At 45.5% G+C, this 21,737-nt stretch overlaps 2 protein-coding genes across 2 annotated transcripts in view; both read left to right on the top strand.

Annotated features, from left to right (window-relative positions):
* The window catches only part of LOC124676611, a 34,291-nt gene extending 19,192 nt beyond the window's left edge, over window positions 1-15,099 (top strand). The window contains exon 5 of the transcript XR_006993714.1: window positions 14,730-15,099. The gene's annotated coding sequence lies outside the window, so the exon portion shown is untranslated. The remainder of the gene's footprint in view (window positions 1-14,729) is intronic.
* Window positions 15,100-17,029: 1,930 nt separating this feature from the next.
* On the top strand, window positions 17,030-21,321 carry LOC124675201 (probable cinnamyl alcohol dehydrogenase 1). The gene is made up of 7 exons (XM_047211268.1): window positions 17,030-17,165; window positions 17,335-17,434; window positions 19,205-19,318; window positions 19,454-19,681; window positions 19,869-20,154; window positions 20,606-20,756; window positions 20,943-21,321. The coding sequence occupies exons 2-7, from the start codon at window positions 17,346-17,348 to the stop codon at window positions 21,137-21,139; spliced, it is 1,065 nt and encodes a 354-aa protein (XP_047067224.1). The 5' UTR covers window positions 17,030-17,165; window positions 17,335-17,345; the 3' UTR covers window positions 21,140-21,321.
* Window positions 21,322-21,737: the final 416 nt, after the last annotated feature.

Raw genomic sequence — 21,737 nt, 5'->3', positions numbered from 1 at the left:
GGCTAGGTAGGATGCACAATAGATTGATATTTGTGGCCATCACACCAAGCCTCACCGGCCCCACCCCGGAGTGTACAAGTGACCGAACATTTTAATCATCGGCCAATGCAATTAAGAAGTGCGAACTCAAATAGAAGACAAGTAGTACGAATTAAATAGCGTGCCTCATACTTTGTCTGGTCGAAACAAATATTAACATCCAGGGATGGAGTCAGTGAGGCTAGGTAGGATGCACAATAGATTGATACTTGTGGCCGTCGCACCAAGGCTCACCGGCTCCACCCCCGAGTGTACGATTGACCGAACATTCTAATCATCGTCGAACTCCAAATACGAGGCAAGTAGTGGTCGAGTAAATGCAAATAATTATTAAGCTATGTACGCCATAATCTTGAAATATATATCAAAGTAAATGAAACTACGTACACATGTTCACATGCACATTCATACAACTAAATAAAAGCAACTACTCGATTCTATGGGAATATATAACAATTATTACAAGTACGGAAGTTCAAGGACATATCGTTCAAGCTTTAGCAAGTGTTCCCGTCGTAGGATCAGAGTTGTACGCCTAGGGGGAATGGACGGCAGCCCTCAAGCGAGTTGAACGGCCTCTCATCACGCGACATCTCCAAGCGGAGGTCTATCTCGTCATTAGGTGGTAGACCATAGCCGTAGAAGAACTCGCCGTACCTATTGTTGACATCCCGCAGATTATCGTGCAAATGAACCGCCGGATGCGACCCCAGCTCTTTCTAATCTCTCTATCGTGGACATCCGCCATGTTTGCAAACCTGTTTCCGAGATTATCCGGCAAGCAACATGTCATCTCGCGTACTTTATGTACTCCCGCATCCGAAGGATGGCGTACCACGTGTCCATCCCATTGTCGGGCGTCGATCGCCCGAGGCGGGGAAGTTGGTTGTGTGGGTTAAGACGAAGCCTCCTCGGGATTTCCTCTCTACTTTGAGGGGCTCGCCTTGTTGGCGAAGCCGGTGAGAGCATCATTGAGAAGGGCCCCGATGTGGGAGTAGTCTTTCTTGCGGTCCCTACCCGAGTCGAGATAGATCGCATGCGAGTGTTGCGGGTGCACGACGACGAGGGTGCAGTAACTTGTCTCTCGCGGAAAACACACGGATTAACCTTTGGAAATGCAAATGGAGATATAGGATAGAATGGTGATGGTGGACTAGCGAGTGATTACTTACTCGGGAAGTAAGGGATGAGAATGGCGCCCTTCTTAATGTTCGCCAAAGCATGAAATCCTCGACCCGCCGGGTGGCAATCGCGCGATCCCCGTGGTTGCGTATGATGCTCTCCCGCATATAGAAGGGGTCCATGATCGCGATGGTCGCGCGTCCCCTCCTTAACAACTGGGAAGACATGCTAAGAGCAACTAGGCGAACCACACTAAAGTGGAGCGCTTGCATGCGATAGATGCCGAAGATGTCGTTGAACCGGATGAAGCACAAGTCCGCGGGTACTTCTCGACGAAGTTCATGCCGCTTGGCACCTTCGCCACGAAGAGAGGGTAACCGGGATCTTTTGATTTGAGAAGAAGGTTCTCCACATGCAAGACAGCCTCATGCAAGCTCCTCATATCCGGGTGAGTTTCTTCACGACATGCTCCGGCAAGCATCGGTTGACCCAAGTGATGCAGAGGTCGCCAATTGTTTGGCAACTTGTCAAGGAGTGGGACCTTGTCCTTGGATTTGGCCGCCGCCGCCTTGTCTTGGGCGTCCTTCTTATTTGCCCTCTTCCTCTTCTTGGGTTGTAGTGCCTGGACCATCCATCGCCGTAGTGGCCGTAGCACGGAGTGTGTTTGGGCTCAACATATTTTTGACGGCGGCGGTGGCGACCTCCTCAGATTTTCCTCCTCATCGCCCGTTTCTTGAGAATCGAACAGCCTTCTTGGAGCACACATATTTGAAGCCCGGCGCATCCTCATGGACAACTTGTGAAGACGTAGGAATATCCCATTGGAAGTTGTCACGTTCATATTCCTCGGCCTCCGGCGCAGCTCGGCCGTTGTGGCGGGGCGCCGACCTCCGGCGCAACTCGGCCGTTCGCGGGGCGATGACCACGGCGCCGCCGGGCCGGTCGTGGAGGGACGCCGACATGTGGCGCCGCAAGGTGCTTGTCTTTGCTTGCCGTCGACCCCGAGTAGGTGTTGATCCGAATTAGGGTCTTCGGCCATAGCAGCAGCCAACCCTTCAGCGAGGCCGCATTCAACGGGCTATCGTCATCGGCACCATGCGGTTGATTAGGAGGAAACAAATCCTCATAGCCCGGTAACGCCCGATCCACTTCAACCCGGTAAACGTCATCCGCCATATCTCGTGTGTGCCACTTCTTATCCAGGGGCCGAATGATGGACCCCTCGCGACGTCTTTGAGTTCGTCGTTTACTCTCATCAAAAGGTGCATGGCGTCGAGAGCGCCCGCGAGAACATGTGTATGGCGTTAGAGTAGAGGGCAAGGATGACGAAACTAATATATTAACTTGATGTACACATTAGTTAATTACCGTGAGGGCGTTGAGCTCTGCTAATGTCGACGGGCCAGCACATGCGGCGCCGGCGTGCAAGTGACGGAGGGGCTGCTACCCGGCATGGACTGGTGAATCCCTAGCACCGGCCGACATTGCTCGGCGGCCGTGAGGAGTCTCCATTATAACATTGTCATTGCCGGCGGACGGCGGCACCATCGAGTTGCCGCCGTTGAAGCTAACCACTTGCATTTTCGGGGTGTGGGGCCTTGTTTGCCACCCTCATACCACGCTTGCATAGCGTTGAAATCTGCTTGGACTCCAGCCGCGACTTCAGCTTTGACTTCAGTACGAGTGTAGCTTTGAGTTGCGGTACCAGCTGCGGTACCAAACCAGCTTGGACTTGGGCTAGGATTGACTCCCTCATTTCCTCCGCCTCCCGCCGCTTCCTCTCATTACGCGCATTTTTATCGGCCGCAGACGACAAGCCATAGTGACCATGCTTGTAGCCCGTACCGGCGCCGCCCACACGGCCTCTATGCGGCCTTCTCGTCGGTGAATGCTCATTAACGATGTTTAGCGCCCGTACGAGAGGCTTGTCCCATGCTACCCTCGCCCGTCGACGCTCGGGACGAGGAGCCTTCGTCACCTTGGGAGGCTTGAGAAAGTCTTTGTCTTTCTTCTTCCTCGCGGAAGAAACGCGAACCATTTAGAAATGTTGCTACTATTATATGAACGATACTTGATCTAATAAAACCGGTAAATTGCTTACCAGCTTTTTTCTCCAACGCCAGGACCTTCCGGTCGTTCGTGAACCAAATTATGTCGGTTACGACCTTCGGGTCCGTGACAAGTTCCCTGGTTAGTTTCTTCTTATGGTACCGGGACCCGATGAATCTTCTTTCAAGCGGGTCCTTGTACTTGAGCCAGTGGGTTCTCAATGCCGGCATTTACATACGCCTCGTCCTCCTTCGCCCAATAGGGCTCCTTTCCTCGTACCCACGGCTCCCAAGGTTGTGGTTGCCGATGTTAAGCTCCCGCATTTCCTTCCCCCACAACTTGCGATTCTTGGTTGCTTGTAGCTCTTCATTGGCCACAAAAGCATCAAAGTCCGCCCCGGGTGACATGCGGAAAGGCGGAGTGGACCTCTTCGAAACCTTTGCCCTCGAAGAATCGGCCTCCGCACCATGTACTTATAGCCGCTCGAGGTGTTTGGTGAACTTCGGGAGGGCTTGTGAGTTCACAATGTTGTTGGTTTGATGACCGGAGGCGTAGTCGCCTAGGAACTTGTATCGTGCGTGCAACCTCGCAATGAGCCGGGCTCGCAAAGGCGCTTTGCTCTCGGCCGCGAGGTCCGTCTCGTTGAGATTGACGACCTCTCGAGGATACATGCCGCCTGGTTGCCGTACCCCTTGGCAACATCCTTAGGCAACACCGGCAAACCACCGGCGGGGTCCACCTCTCGTGGATCGTGTCTCTCGCCGGTGCCGACCGTGTTTTGGCGCCTTGCCTTCCGCGGCCTCTTGGCTCCACTTGTCCCGTGCCACTACTCCCGGCGGCGGCGCTAGGATCGTCGCCGCTTGTCTCGCCGCCACCCCCGGCGGCGCCGGTTGCCTCATCGCCGCTAGGCTCGTAGGTACTACCCCCGGCGGCGGCGCTTGCCTCGTTGCCGCTCGGCTCGTCGCGCACTACCCCCGCCGGCATCCTCCATCTCATGGTCCTCGTCGCCGCCAACACCGCCGGCCTCGGCATCCTCCTCCGTCCTAAAGAAGTGCCTATTGTAGTGCTCCTCTAACTCTTCTTGAGACGACATGGTGGCTTGCACTAATAGAAGATGAAAAAGAGTTAGAATTCACTGAAAAATTCGGCATGACCTTTGCTAAAAATTGGTCATGCCGAGTGCTAGAATTGCCGAACGGAAATGAATCGACATTCCGCACTCAATAGCAACTCAATCCCCGTAATGTAAATGCAAACATATAAATGCCATAACCATAACCATAACCATCTCCATAACCATGCCATCACCATAACCATCACCACATAAATTACAGTAGCTAGCTTTTTAGCATATACATTACAACCAGAGAACAATTTCCAACCAGAGAACAATTTCCATCACCATAACCATGCCATCACCATAACCATCACCAAATAAATCACCATAACCATCACCATGCCATCACCAGAACAAATTTTATCAACTAAACCAACTAATACTAGCTATTTACATTTTTTCATTTAGTTATTTCTATATCACAATTTCCAACCAGAGAACAATTTCCAACCAGAGAACAATTTTTAGCATTTAACTAAATCAATTAAATGAAACCTACTGCTAGCATTCAAAATTTTATGTATAACTTATAATGAAAAATTGAAACCTACCGCTAGAATTTGAAACCAATTTTTAGCATTCAAAAATTCAAACCAGAGAACCCTATTTCCAATTTGAACCCTATTTCTTGCAATGTTAACCAAAGGTAACCAAGCAGAAATCCAAGGGATCATATTGACTTGCACTAGTAAAATTAACTAAACAAAATCAATTTTCATTTTAGCTACCGCAAGTAAAATCAATTTTGAGCCAAACCTCTATTTCATTTTCTTTTTTTGGCAAGTAGGTAATGATGCATGAGCATTTTGAACCAAATTAATTTACAACCAAGTGAGCATGCATGAGCATTTTGAACTAAACAATTGAACCAGTTGAGCTACCGCCAACTAGAGAACCATCATAAAGTAGCATAAAGTAGCATAAAGTACCAAAATGCTAGCATTTTTAAACCAGAGAACACCAGCCAAGATGCTAGCATTTTCTCGGGCATTTTATAAATGGTTTGGTGAGCTAAACCTGTCGCTTCTTTACCTAGCAAACCAGAGAATGCATTTAATCAAGAACTAACATACTCGCTAGCATTCATTTTCCTTTTTCAAACCAGAGAACAAATTAACCTATGAATTTCATTCATATTATTAGCATGAGCATGCAACACCATTTAGCAAAAGCATGAGCATTTTATTTTCATTTAACCATTTAGCAAAACCAACATATATAAAGTTCATTTTCAACTTGATTGCGTAGCATAAGCATGAGCATTTTATTTTCATTTAACCATTTAGCAAAACCATTTTCATTTTCATTTTCATTTTCATTTAATGAAGAACTAACATACCCGCAACTAAAATCATTTTCTTGTTTGAACCAATCCTTTTTTGCTACCGCTAGCAATTAACCTCCTATGAACATAAAGAACCAAAACCAGAGAACAATACCGCTAGCTTTTCAAACCAATTTTAGCATTCAAACTTCCTTTTTGGGCAATTTTGTTGGACATCAAATTTTAGCTTTTCAAACCAATTTTAGCATTCAAATTTAACCAGGGTATTAAACACGAATTAAATGAACCAGGGTATGAGACGAGGAAGAACCCTAACCGGCTTGGGTCACCGGAGATGAGGAAGAACAGAGAGGGAAGGGGAGGGAAGGGGAGAGGGAAGGGGAGCGGGAAGCTCACCAATGGCGCGCGGCTCCTTCTTCTCCAACGGCGGCGCCGACGTCCCTCGCGCGCGGCACCTCCTTCTCCAATGGCGCGCGGCACCTCCTTCTCCACCGGTCCCCCGCGGCGGCGTACGTGGCGGGTGGCGGGGGATGGTCGAGGGATGGTGGAGGACGGTGGCGGGGCGCAGAACGGCGCGCGCTCGAGAGTGGGACTTGAGGTGGCGACGAACGGCGGCGCTCGACGGCGGGGTTGGAGATGTGGTCGTGCGGGAGAAGGAAGAAGGGGAAAAAAGGTTAAGTCCGACTACGAGCTGATCCGGGTTATTGCCGGCGCACCACATACCCGGGTTCGCCGGGGACAAGTATACCCCCGCGAATTAATAAGCCCGGTGCGCCGGCAATAACCCCGGATCAGCCGTAGTATTTTTTTTCTCTTTATTGTATGTTTCTTTTCTTTTACCCCAAAAATTTATTTCTTTTCTCTTTATTGTATTTTTCTTTTCTTTTACCCCAAATACTGTAGTATTTTATTTTTCTTATCTTTTCAAGATAATAATGAAGCAATATGCATGAGTTATGTAAAAACATGAAGATATATATATGAGTTATATATACATACACAAAATATTGACCAACACAATATTAATTAGTCATACATAAAATATTGGCCATGACCATATGAGTAGTTATGAATTACACAAAATATGAGTTATAGATTGCAAATAAATTTTTACATCATTGATTGAGAAGAGTGTTTCGCTTTCTTCTTGCTTTTCTTGCTCGTCGTTGAATAATTTAGCCCCGTGTCGTGACTTCTTCTTTGAAGGGTCGACCCGACCTCGGTAGCGTGGTCCTCGCTTCTTCTTGTGGTGTATGTTGTGTCTTCGTCCTCGGATTCTTCCATCATTGGGTCTCCGACTTGTCCTTCGAAGTCTTCCTCGTTGGCGACTCCATCCATTCCGACGATGGTCCTCTTGCCTCTCCTCACGATAACACGGCTAGGCCTCGGATGGGCTCTGCTATGAAGAAGCATTGGTGCACGTGTTCTCGCCGCACCCATGGCTCATTCTCGCGCGGTGGCGTTCGTGGACTTTGATTTGTTGGCTTCGGGTAGAAACATGGTGGTGAAATACCGGTCTTCTTTCTCGACGCTCTTAGCCCATCCGATACGGAACATCGGCACTTTCTCCCCAGCCGTAGCTAAGCTCCCGCATTTCCTCGATTCTTCCGTAGTATCTAGTCTTTACGTCACCCGTCCAGAATCCATCGTTACCCCCGAGTTCGGTAAACACTCGTTCTTGTCTTTTTCTTCCGTGTAGAATGTGTACCCGTTGATATCGTACGCTTGGTAAGTCATGATGTTGGGCGCGGGGCCATGTGACAAGGCCAATACTAGTTTATCCTTGTCGAATCCATTGGTGGGGGATTAGCATCAATGTGGTCTTTGAACCAGCCGCGCAAAAGAGGAGTTGTGCTCTCCGTATATTTCGCTTCCGTCATCATCGGCTTGCCACCGTTCTCTATCATGGTTTTGTGCTCTTTCAACCAAGGATCGATCAAGTCAATGTGTTGTAGCGCTACTAAGTTGGCCCCGTCAAAGTCGGAACTCCGACCGTACATGTGCACGTGCGCTTCCTTCCTTCCATTTTTGTGGCCTACTCCCTCGAACCTACGGAGGTACTTGTTTTGAGGCAAACCAACAGGGTCCTCGATGTCTAGATAATTCGTGCGTAAAGAGATGCACTCTTCGGTGAGCCAGCCCCGTACGATGCTTCCATCCGGATGTGACCTCGTTACGAACGTATCCTTTAATGACCCCATTCATTCTTTCAAACGGCATCATGTTGTGTAAGAATGCCGGCCCTAGACCGACGATATCATCCATTATATGGACCAACTGTATGGACCATCACGTCAAAGAATGCAAACGGGAAGTACATCTCCATCTCACATAGGATCACCACGATCTCTTCCTCGGAGCCTTGCGAGTTTCTTCACGCTTATCGACTTCCGAGTTATGACGTCGAAGAAGTTACAGAGCCCGACCGCCGTTGCACGGACATGGTCATCCATTATACCTCGGATTGCAACCGAAGAATCTCGCGTCATCATCACGTGACGCTCATGAGACTTCATGCCGCCGAAGTTTCGTTTCTTGGGGTCCATGTATCCGCTTATTACCCCGGAGTAACCGAAGGGCACTCGACTCCTACAAGGCAATTGAAAATTGATCGACCTCGGCCGGACTAAAAGCGAAGCAGAGAGGGGACAAGAATAGTCCGGCTGCTTAATCCTTTTGCGCTTCGACCGCCGTCCGCCTCCTCCTCCGATCGTCCCTCTTGGGCCGGCGGGATCCGAAGCTCTTCCCCGATGCCCAAAACTTTCGTGTCATGTCTTGCTTTCGGCCCATCTTTGGTCCGGTCCGGCATGTTGAGAAGAGTGCCAAGCAAGCTCTCGCACACGTTCTTTGTAATATGCATGACATCAAGGCAAGCGAGGTGTATCGAGAATTTTCCAAGACGGCAAGTCCCAAAACACGGACCTCCTTTTCCATACACCAATGAGCGGCGTCGTTTCCTTTTTCTTCTTCTTCTTCCAGTGCTTTTGACGAATCTTTCCTGCGCAGCAGGCACTCCTTCCAACCTTTCGCAATGTATCGATCTCTTCGCCGCTCTTCTTACGTGGAGGTCCTCGGGGTTCATTTGTACCATCGAACAGTATCTCCACGCTTTCTCCACGGGTCGGCTTTCGTAGCCACCTTCGATGCCCCATGTAAACCGTTTTCGAAGAGCCATCCTTACCAAGCCGCAAAAACATCGTCTCTTCCATGCACTCGACACATGCCTTGTGTCCATGGCACACCCGGCACGAAATGTAACCGTATCCGAGGTAGTCCCGCACCGTCGTGATCAACGCGGCTCTCAAAGGGAAATATTCTTCCGCGACGGCGTCCCATGTATCTACCCCTTCCTCCGCCCACAACGTTTCAAGCTCCTCCTTTAATAGTTCGAGATACATGTTGATATCGTTTCCTGGCCGTGTCGGCCCTTGAATTAGCATACTCATCTCGTATGTACTTCCTCTTCATGCACGACTGTGGCGGGAGGTTGTAGATCCATACAAACACGGGCCATGTGCTATGTGTGTCGCTCGGTTTCCGAACGGATTGAATCCGTCCGTGCTCGCACCCAACCCGATGTTTCGGGATCTGCCCCAAAACTTCCGAATTCATTGTCTAATGCTTTCCACCGGCTTGCATCCGAAGGGTGCGTCGACGACCGGGTGCTCAATCCGCTCTTTATCATTCAACACCGCCTCCTTTCTTCTCGCGTGCCGCCGCATGAGCTTTGCTTCCTTGCGGTCCGCGTAGAACCGTTGAAGCCGGGGGCGAGCGGGAAGTACCACACAACTTTCCGAGGAGCTTTCTTCTTCCCTTTCTTGTACCGTTCAGCTTCACACACGGGACATTTGGTCTTGTCCATGTGCTCCTTGCGATACATGATACAGCTCGTTGATGCAGTGCGTGATACTTTTCGTGGGGTAAGTCGAGAGGGCACGTGATTCTCTTGGCCTCGGCTAGACTACCAGACACGTGTTCCCGGCAGGAAGGAGATCTTTCACGTATTCCAGGATGTCGTCGACGCTTGTGTCCGTCCATCCGTGTTTCGCCTTCATCCGCAAGCACATCGAGAGCTACTCTCAAGCGAGACTCCCCAACCCGCGACCCGAGTCGTACAACGGAGTATTCGAGTCTATCTCGAGTTGCTCAAGCTTTGATTTCCGCTTGGCGCCTTTCGTCTTTTCGAGAAGCGGATCTTGAAGATGAGGGTCCCGCACGACTGAAGCTAGCGGCACCTCTTCGTCGTCGTCAAGGTTATTGTCGTCGTCAAGGTTATTGTCGTCGTCAAGGTTATTGTCGTCGTCAAGGTTATCGTCATGTGCGACAAACTCTTCATCGTCATCGCATCATGATGCCCTCCTTCTTGCCGGCCATTTTTACCAACCGCCGCCGTTGCCCCATTGACCTCCGCGCCATCATCACTCATCCATTGAGTGTGTCCATGCATGAAACCATTAGTGAGCAGGTGCCCCCGCAACTTGCCCGAATACGGGTCAAACCATTTCCCTCGTTTGCATCTCCGGCACGGACACAATACCTCCGTGCGGTTATTTTCATACATGTCGATGATCGCGTGTTTCGGATATCTCATCACGATGCTTTCACTCATCTCGATAACCATTATCGCTCGCATGGTAAGATTACATAATTCATTAGAACCATGCATCCGTCGGTAGTTTTCACGGAAAATTTCGGCATGACCTTCCTACACGGTAGGACATAGGAGCGCCGTAAATGTGCCGAAACGGAAACTTGAAGAATCAACATTTCGGCGCAACGTTGGCAACTCATTTTCAACGCCAACACACACACAAGCACAAGCACAACATATATATATGCCACACACGAGAGCTTTTCTTCAAATGTCCAACATACATCGATTTCATTCCAATTTGTTCATTAATCACCTATTTGTTTGATATATTCGTCGATAAGATCGAGACGACGCGCCGCGACAATGGCGTATGGAAGCCGACTTTCTAGATCTAGATCTAGATTGAGCGGTCAATGCGGGATAGTAGATCTAGATCTACATAGGGGAATGTGGGAGATGCATGTAGGAAGGGAAGATTTGCTCAAAAATTTTGATTTTGTTTGGTCAAATTGGTGAAATTGGGGATAGAAATGGGCAAAAATGAGCTGGGTTGGGAGAAGGCTCGGGTTTGTGTGGAGAAGTGGAGTGTAGTGAGTGTGTGAGTGAGTGGGCTGGTTGGTGGCTGAAATAACTGCCGGAGTTATTGCCGGCGCACCTGGACCATGGTGCGCCGGCAACATATACCCCTTTCGGCTATATCACAACCGGGCCAGGCCCAAGAATCATTGCCGGCGCACCGGCCCGGGGTGCGCCGGCAATAGCAAATTTTCCACCGGCGCACCACTGGGCCGGTGCGCCGGCAATGATTCTTGGGCCGGGCCCGAATCGGCCGGGGCCATGCCAGGAAATAGCGCCGGCGAGCCTTTCCCCGAGGTGCGCCGGCAGTACCCCTTCATCGCCGGCGCGGCTGAAATGTGGTGCGCCGGCAATGATTTCCACCGGCGCATGCACAAGGTGGTGCGCCGGCACCACTTGCCTCCACCTATAGGCTTTTCCCTAGTAGTGTGCTGGCTGCTGCCTCTAGGTTAGCCACTCTTCCTCTTCTACAGATATGCATGGCATGGCAATGATGATTTGATGCAACTTATCCAAATTAAGCGGAACCGGAATTCCGACAATTAAATATTAGTTTGAGTTATGTATCTACCCTTATATTAAATGTTGATTAGCATGGCATAAACATGGCATGGGTGAGCTAAGCAAAATCAAACGGAACCGGGACAATATAAACAATCCCGCACAATTTCATATTTAATTATTATGTGAATCGCTATTACCCGCACAACCACATATGCAATGCGATTCAACATGATAATTTTGATGCAACAAGATAGATAGCACATTTAGAAAATAGGGTCGGTCATGGTCGAGGTCTCATGTTTTGGGTCCAAGAGCGGTCGCCGGATTTGGTTTCGGAGAGGAAGAAGATGAAGTCGGGTCTTGATCTTCAATCCGTGAAGGAGAACTTGAAATTCTTCGGGGTTCATGTCATCGCTGCAGTACCACATCACCACACCATCATCACTTCACACACAACCCCACGGCATCACCAATACCAGCACACCACCAGCTTCACCATCACCACCTATGCCTCATCCTCAACACCACACTGACACACCATCGGGAGGCAAAGTAACAGCACGAGCTCTGGCACATCGAAGAGACACAGGAGATCACGAACAGTGCATCAGCCGTGTGGAGAACAAGTGGAGATGAAGAGCACAGCGAGGCCGTGTGCTCACACACAGAGCAGTAGAACAGTGGCCATGGTCAGCGACATGGTCGGGGCGGAGAGTGGCTGCCAGTGTCGGAGGGGTGCTGCCGGCTGGGCCTTTCTAGGCCTGGCCGGTGGGGAGTCTCTCCCTTTTTTATAAATAGTTTTACTTGTATTTATTTTTTCTATTTTCTTTTAAAACCATTTCAAATAGTTTTTATATAGGAACATAAGCAGAGAAAAAATATATTTTTGTTGAGACAAACAGAGGGGGTTAATTTTAGCAATAAAATAAGGTTTTGTAAAATAATTTTATGTGCAAAAATATGCATGATGTCATGATGATGCATAAAAGAAAAAAATAACAAACAAAATTTAATATGGGGATTTTTCTGGGCCGCTACACGTTACATCCTAGTTAGAAAGAGATAGATTAGGAAATCAAGTGCTGATGGGGAGGTATCAGTAGGTACCGTTAAATCCTAGCGTAGAAAGAGGTAGATTAGGAAAGCACGTGCTGATGGGGAGGTATCAGGAGCTACCGGTACCTCCTAGTGTACAAAGAGGTAGACTAGGCAAGTAAATGCTGATGATGCAACGGGAGATGATGATTTCTCCTCCTTTTATGCTAACCGGGGGTGGCTACAATAGTGTGTCAAGAGCCCGTGCGTTGGTACAGAACTTACTAAAATTACCATGATTAGTTGGTGGGAGTATTAACTTGTATTTCACAAATAATTCTAAAATCATGAAAATTCACATGGGTATGCGAGTGGTATATCTACACGATATTCTTGGGAGGTACCTTCTCATTTAGAAGGAGGTAGTACTTGTTAAATTTGTAAGTTGATGTCATCCTTAAGTCCTTGCTGTGTTCATATAGACGAGCTTTTCTACAGCACTTGAGAGGTAATTGCCGGTTCCTCCTCATGTAGGAGGTAGATTCGGAAAGCGAGTGCTGATGGGGAGGTATCAGGAGGTACCGCTACCTCTTAGTGTAGAAAGAGGTAGATTAGGAAAGCAAATGCTGATGGTGCAGTGGGAGATGATGAATTCTCCCTTCTTTTATGCTAACCAGGGATGGCTACAATAGCATGCCAAGAACAGTATAATTCAGTGTCCTTACATGGTTTAACATATTCCCAAGCACAAAGGAAATCTACTTGAAAATATGTGGATGGGGTGATGTGGGTGACTGAGCACCACATAGTTGAAGAGGAACGTGGAAAGTGTGGCTAACTTACTTAGCTGATGACCGAAACATGATGAAGTTACTAATCAAGCCCCGCGAAGTCTTCAAGGTAGCATAATAATAACCTGATAGACGATCAAATATCCTTTAGTGTCGTGTTAGCCTAGGTTGCTAATGGTAATCTCTATGTCAGGATTTCATGGTTGTCTTTGAATACACATAGTGTGGTTTTCAGTCTGATGTTTGCTGTGCATATCAATTGGTGAGATTAAAATTTGCCTTTCTGTTACAAGGCATTTCCAAGCAGAGTTCCATTTGTTGTTAACTTAGCTAATGACCAAAACGTGATGAAGCTATCAATGAAGCACCACAAAGTCTTCGAGGTGGCTTAACAACCAAAACAACTAATGTGTGTATGGTTAAACATGAGAAAGTTGTGTTAGCCTAGGTTTGCTAATGGTGATCCCATTGTCATGTTTTTTGCACAATTGTGTTCAAATCAATCACGCTATTTATGGTTTTCAACCCTTTACTGAACTTTACAATTCAACGCATATCAATGGGTGCGATTAAAATTTGCCTCTTAATCAGAAAAGTTTTTCAAGTGGAGTTCCTTTTGTTGTTAACAAATTTTCTAATTAAGTACATGATCAATAAATGGTTAACAAAACTAGCTATAATTTTTTGTAGTTATCCGATTGGGATAACCGTACCTCAATTAAACAACGTATGAGATGGAGTAGTAAATACATGTACCATGGCAAGGTTAGAAGCAGCGTAACCAAAACTAACGCCACTGTTGTCCAGTTCACTTTCACGCCGTTTCCAAATAAAAGGATATTATATTTTGCAAACCCAGCAACCCTTTTTTCTACCAAAGATCATATCTGGGAGTTACATTTCCATCCATAGTGGACAGACTAAGGGGTACCACAAAACACTAACCATCCCCACCTTCCGCGTTGAAAGATCTCATGTGATGTTGATACTGACACACGAAAATTAATGAAGTCAATGTGACTTACCAACTAAAAGATGGACTTGCATGATAAAGTTTTGCAACAACTGAGAATACGACTTTCCATCTTGAATAACAGAACTCACAGTCCCAGGGTAATGTCATTGCCCAGTTTTTTCATTGATTAATTGTCCCAAATCAATTGGATGTTATTTCTGCAAGATTCAGTTTAAAAAATATATAAATTTTACAATATGTTTTGAGGCTTGATATTCATGAATTATTGTGTGGCTGAAAGATCTCGTTTCCAAAATATAGACAAGCATGCCTTATACAATATATAAGTTTGTTCTTGAAAAAACATGTCATGTAGTTGCCTGCATTTCTCTCAGTTGTGTCTGAATTTGCCATTTTTTGTGCTATTTTGTGGCAAAGGTTTTAAATGTAGCTGTCTGGTAGGGACTAGTAATCTTGTGGTCTTTGACTCTGGGGCGGTCTACATTATCATCAATTGCGAGAGAAAATAATTGTGATATTTACACCGATGTATGGTCACTATTATGGGAATGCACCCCTCTGTCAAAATTAATGATCCATTATCCCAGATGACTTGTAAGCTATTACGACAATTGAATTTGTTTCCTTCATTTGTTGTGCAGTTCATGAGGTACTTGGTTTGAAAGATCTGGAGTTTCAAAGCCTGTGCCATTTTACCGTGGGTGCCCCTGTGCTTAACAAGCGGATCGCGAGTATCCCTGCCTACCCAGGTACATGGATTGATGCGTAGTTCGTGGGTCCAGAGAGTGATGATTCAGGGATACCGCCTACGGATCAACATCCAAATGCCTGGATGAAACGAGGAGTCAGTTCCCTTGTATAGCAGAGCAGCATGTTTTTTCTTACCTTGTGGTTCCTGCCCTCATAAGCCACACCACCCTGCATGTTTTGTACAGTTGTCGTCTTCTGAGTAAAAGAGCCTTATGATGATAAGATGGAGTGTATCCTGATCTTCGTACATGACCAGCAATCAGGATGGTGGTATTAATCGTGTGAGCATGAGAAACAAAAGAGATGCTCATAGATAGAATTAATCTTTTCATGGATGAATTAGAGCCGGAATTACCCGCCACTGGCCTCTCACAGTGGTGATTGCTGCCCTCCTCCCCGTCGCAACTCCGTTGCGAGGTCCTCTGATGAGGCTCTCGGAAGCACCTTCCCTAAACGATGGGAACACCTCCACCCTCCATGGCAGCATCCCTCCCTCCCCTTGAAAGCACCTCGCTCGCATCACCGCCGCTTATCGCTAGGAGTAACGTCGACCAGTAGCACCCCCACCCTTTGCTCGCAACAATGCTGCCCAATGTTTGTAACAACAGATGCGTCGACCAGTAGCACCCCCACCCTTTGCTCGCAACAATGTTGCCCAATGTTTGTAAGAACAGATGCGCCCACTCGAAGCACTAACCCTCGCCAGAGGTAGGAGAGGGCACATGTGGTGGGATTGGGTATCAGGTAGAGTTAGCGGTAGGATCACAGGTGATTGTTTGTAGCGGGAGCACATCAGTGAGTTGTAGCTGGCGGCACAATCAAACACATCAGGTCACACCTCATGAAAATTTCCTTGCTATAATAAAACACACCTCATCTTTTCATACCATTAGACATAGCATCTCAATCCTTTATTTTTTCTACTATTCCTTTATTTTTTTATTTTCATACACAAAATTAAATTTGTGTGGCGGTTGACATGCATGCAACCAATTAGTACCGTAAACATGCAGCTAATTAATTGTCCACTTAAATACACACATGCATATAGTAGTAATTAGTCTTCTGTGTGATTAATTAAAGATACATGTACATTGCTTGTGAGCATGCATGGAAGCTCACATCATCAAGGTTCTTTTGATTTCTAAATATTTAAAAAGTTTTTTCTTCTGAACCGTTGATCCGAATCACAATCTGTTTTCACCGTTAGCTTACTCGCGACGAGATCTTTAAAAGTAAATCCTATATCGGTATGTTCCGATAAAATTATTTTTTCATCTGCAACTACCGGATTATTATTACATACTTGCCAGATTACCAATACTTAGTTGCCGGATTAGAAAAAAACTCGTTTGTCGCTATTTGCTAGATTGTTGTCACATATTTTCCGCGTGCGGCTTAGTTGCCACCAATTGTCAGATTTTTGTGATATACTTCTTATATTATTCGCTACTTAATTATCGGATTAAAATAACCTGTTCGTTACGTCGATGTAATATTCAAGATATAAATTTTTTTGTTGAACAATGTCATCACATAGTTGGTTGGACACGCTTCAAAGCGCACTCTTAAATTATGTAAATCATTTTGATGTATCAGAATATGTAGTACACCATCTATAACTAAGTATAATTATTATGGTAGCTACTCGATGCTAATCTGGTAATTGTGATAAAGTAATCCGGTAGCTAATACGACGGAAAAAATATCTTAAAATGTAACAACATAGGATCTAGTTTCGAAGCCCTCGTCGAGACGAATTTGGCGGTGAAAACGAATCACTGATCGAATTAACTGTTTAGGAGATAAATCATTTTAAGTTTTCAAATTTAATAATTAATGCGATGATATCAGCATGATGTGTAAGACTGCTACATACATATATGTCATCGGTACTATAGGGGAAAAGCGGAACTAAAATAAACCGCCGCATGGGTCAGCGCCTCCGCCTCCTCATAGATTTTCCCATGAATCAAAGGAGACATCTGCACGCGAAGTCCCCCTTTCATACGAGCTCCGCCGGACGTCGGGCCACCGTCGGGAATTCTGCACTACACACAAACGTACAGCCACGCTCGCGCGGCGAACGCCAAACCTTGTGGCCACCAGTCAAAGTCCAACCAAGCCACGTCAGCACCCACCCCCGCCGCGCATCTCTCCCACCCGTGCCGGAAGATAACAACAGAGAACAACTCGAATACGCGTAACACGAGATCTATTGACAACTCCTCCTCCGCCGCACCCGCTCGGTTTTACTGGCACCGAAGATAGAGAGGCGCATGGTCGGCTGGTTCCTGGTTCTCCCAAATCCCGATCACCTTCCTCAGGTGCGAGTCAATCTCTAATCTGTTGGCTCCATCGCTTCCAGTTCTGTTGCTGTCTATCTCACCCTCACCGAGCATGTGTTTCATTTTTGTTATTGTTCGAGTATTGAATGGATTTCTCAAGTTAACCTCTTTCGTCGTCGATCTTGTACTGTTTCGGTTGGTTTGGCAGGTTTAGCTGGTATGGCTGTTGAATCCGAGTGCTGCAACTGCGATGCCTGGGCAGCAAGAGATCCTTCTGGAATACTCTCCCCCTACAGATTCACCCGTAGGTAAGTAAACCGCGGAACACTTCCTTGCGATGTGTCAACAAACGTTCTCTTCTTCTCAATAATGCAATTAGTTGTAGCAAAAGATCATTCTGGAACTGATAACTGTAGGCAGTTGACACAAGCTCTCATAAAAAGAACAATTCTCTCTGTTTTGGGATGTGAAGAGGTCATCTTTGTTTTCTGAATGTAGACTCGTATGTGCTATTCAGTTATTCATAGCTATAATCATGAATAGAGACTGCAGAGGATTTGCTTCTTGAATAACTGCTACATTAAGTCCTCTAGCTTAGCCCCAAAACACCCACACCATAAGGTTCATAGTTTTTTTTGTTGAAACGGAGGCAAAAGATTTACTTCATTCCATTAAATAAGAAGAAGAGTCATGGCATGACAAGGTAGCAAATAAAGTTACAAAAAAAACGGATTACTCTCCCGCTATTACATGACTCAAATTTTTGGCACCCGCCGTGGCCCAAAGCTTCATCTCGATCTTGGTAATCTTGTGTAGGATGGTAGGAGGGACAGACTTATTTTGGAAGACCGTAGCATTTCTCTCCTTCCATATCGTCCAACTAGTTAACATGGTGAGGGAGGCCATTGCCTTTTGGTTCGAAGAGGCCTTGAAAGACATTAAGGACCACCATTCGTCTGTGGAAGAATCATTTGACCATTCTTGGATGCGGATGCAAGGGAGACAGCCACTCCTTGACCATGCGGGTTTACCTGCCCGTCTGCGCAAGAGTTCACGGACTATCTCTTCCATCCCACTTGGGGTTGCAAGTCATCATTAGAATCTTAGAAAGCTGTCTAGTCTAGTCACCTCCATGTACATGTCGATAGTTAACTCCTGACATAGGCGCTTGCCGTCTAAAATGGAGTATCGCAGGGCTCGTATGTAACCTGTACCAATTGTATTACCTGAGGGATGTGCTAACTGGCTTCCAAGGTTGGTCCATGCAAACATGATTGAGCAGAGCTCATTATACAAATGCCTTAGATGTCTACTGAAAACAATGCACAACGGACTTCCATAGAAAAAGCGAACTGATAGGAGTATACGAAGTTGACAGAAGCTCCCATAAAAAAGTTGTAATGCTATTATTTCTACTGTACATATGCAATTCTTTCTTGTTTGTGATGTGAATAGGTCGAATTTGTTTTCTGAATATACTTCTATGTACTAGTTCAGTTATTCATCGCTGTAATCATGAACCGATACCTTGCAGAGGATTTGCTTCTTGAATAACTGCTACATTAGAATTTTATTAGGGAGATGTCTGGCTTTCCATACTTTTGCACCAAGGCCTCCATTTTTGTATCACTGTAGCCCTCTTGAAATGTCCTCAAGAGTATCACCCTTCTGCCCAACCTATTCACACGGCTCACCCCAGAAATGATCCTATACAGGACGATTTTGTTTAATTCGAAGCGGATCACTTTCTGGTGATCCCAGAGCCAGTCTAGTTTAGTCACCTTGATGTACATGTCGATAGCGAACTCTTGACATAGGCGCTTGCCGTGTAACATGGAGTATCGCAGGTAGCAATTGTATTTCCTGAGGGAGATGCTAATTGGCTGAGAACAGCTTCATATTCCAAGGTTGATCAGTACAAACATGATTGAGCAGAGCTTGTTTGTACAAAATGCATTAGACGTTTACTGACGACAATTGGACAAAGGACTTCTGATTTAGATGATTGTATCTTGCAAAGTTAAGTTCCATGTTACAACTAATTCTTATGCATACATGCTGCCCTGATTCATTACCAGGACTGTACAACATACCGATGTTTCTTTGAGAATCACGCATTGCGGAGTCTGTTATGCTGATGTTGTCTGGACGAGAAATAAGCACAATGACTCTGTGTACCCTTTGGTCCCTGGGTAAGCTTTTCAGATCCTTGTATTTGGGGAAAGAAATTAATGTATTTTTACCATTGAATCCAATTAGTTACTAGTGTATTGTATAAATAAAGGTTTGCATGCTAACTCGGGTGCCTACATTTCGATATGCTATAGGCATGAGATTGCTGGAGTTGTAACTGAGGTTGGTTCAGACGTTGATGGCTTTAAAGTGGGGGACCATGTGGCTGTTGGGACATATGTGAATTCATGCCGTGACTGCGAGAACTGCAATAGCTTCCTTGAGAACCACTGCTCAAAATTTGTTTTCACTTTCAATGGTGTTGATTCAGATGGTACTGTCACAAAGGGAGGATATTCCAGTCACATTGTAGTTCATGAACGGTATGAATGCATTTTCTTCTGGATGTTTTGAATAGACAAACTACTGCTATGCAACTTCTAAAATTGGTGACTGGCATAAACTGCAAAGTCGATCCAGAAATACTTTGGCATAGTTTTTTGTTGGAGGACTGATAGTCTTGGCGTGTATAAGGATATTCCAGTTCCTGTTAATTCATTTTTGTTGCAGGTACTGCCACAAAATACCTGATGGGTACCCACTGGAAAAGGCAGCACCTTTAGTTTGTGCTGGAATCACTGTGTATACTCCAATGATGCGACATAACATGAATCAACCGGGAAAGTCACTTGGTGTCGTTGGGCTTGGTGGGTTGGGTCACATGGCAGTAAAATTTGGGAAAGCCTTTGGATTGAAGGTTACAGTTTTTAGTACAAGTGAATCAAAGAGAGATGAAGCTATAAGCCTTCTTGGTGCAGATAATTTTGTGATATCATCAGATGAAAAACAGATGGAGGTATAGAACATTCTAAATCTCCTTTTACGTGAGTGTGAGACAACCTATTAGCAAACTGCCACATAAGTGTGTATCTCCTTACCTTACTTTGGATTCCAGTTGAGCCGTACTACAATTTAGAACCTAGTTTGTGTGCTTTTCTAATTCCAATAGTACAGTTAAATTAAAGCATGCAAGTAAATTTGTCCTCAGTTTGTGTGCTTTAATAATATTTTCAATGCTTCCACTTAGCACTTTATCCACTCACTAATAATAATTTTCTACACATGATTGCCAAAGGATAGCAGAATTGCGGTAGCATAGTGTGGCATCAATCCTAGTCATACAATATGTTTTACCATTTTGTATGTCAGCATTCTACTTTAAATGTCTCTCGCAAAATGAATTCATAGAGCTGAATTACGTTTGTTATTCTTGGGTATGACAATAATGAAATGTTTTATGTTTGCAGTCCCTTAAAAATTCCATGCACTTCATTGTTGATACTGCCTCTGGTAACCATCCATTCGACCCTTATCTCGCGCTTCTGAAAGTTGGTGGCGTAATGGTGCTAGTCGGCTTTCCAGGAGAAATCAGAGTGCAGCCTGCAACTCTTAACCTAGGTAAAATACCTTTCTGTTACCAATGCAGCAAAATAGTTACGGAGTGAAAGGTTTGCTTCATCAACAAGTAGTTAAGTTCTTCATCTCTATGATTGTATGAGACTGCCATAATTACCTGTGTTTCATTATATTAATGAAACCAGATTTCGACCTTTCATCAAATAAAATTAATCTGAACTTCTGCAGGTGCACGGAGTTTATCTGGTAGTGTAACCGGAGGCACAAAGGATACCCAAGAGATGATAAACTTCTGTGCGGCAAACAAAATCTATCCAGATATTGAGTTGATAAAGATGGATTACATCAACAAGGCTCTCGAGAGGCTTGTTAACCGTGACGTCAGATACCGGTTTGTAATCGACATAGAGAGCTCTTTCAGGTGATATCTTTGCAGTTGGCATTATTTGAATCTTTATTGAAGAATGTGGAATAAGTTTAATCTTCTAGGCAATGCGACTGGTTTGTAATAGAGGGCATCCTCTGTAATTTTCTGGTATACTTTTCCTTCCGTGCAATTCTAGTCATACTGTCCAAACTACGGATGCTTATATTATTTTGCGGCCACAAGAGAGCTCCTCTGCATTTCTCCTACTCTGTCTCTAAATATATGGGCTACTCACTCTGTCTCTACATTTATGACGTGCTCGTGATATGCAAAAACAATTGACGTGTAAATTTAGTAAAAAGTCAAATGACTGTAAGTTTTACCAAGTTTATACACAAATATAAAATTCTACAATACAAAATAAATATCAATAGATCTACAATTAAATATATTTTATAATGTATTTATTCAGCACCGTAGCTATTGATATTCGTTTGGTTAGACTTAGAAAGTATCGACTTCCTTGCTAAGTTATAATACACAGAGGAGAACCAATGCCTCTAATCGGGCGTGCATCTAGGATGCACTACAAAACGGATGATGTTATGTACTCCCTTCATCTATAGATGTCTGAGATTTGTTTAAATCTAAACGTA

The sequence above is a fragment of the Lolium rigidum genome, chromosome 7 (assembly GCF_022539505.1).
Source record: "Lolium rigidum isolate FL_2022 chromosome 7, APGP_CSIRO_Lrig_0.1, whole genome shotgun sequence".
Lineage (NCBI taxonomy): Eukaryota > Viridiplantae > Streptophyta > Magnoliopsida > Poales > Poaceae > Lolium > Lolium rigidum.
This window is presented reverse-complemented; position numbering and strand designations above follow the sequence as displayed.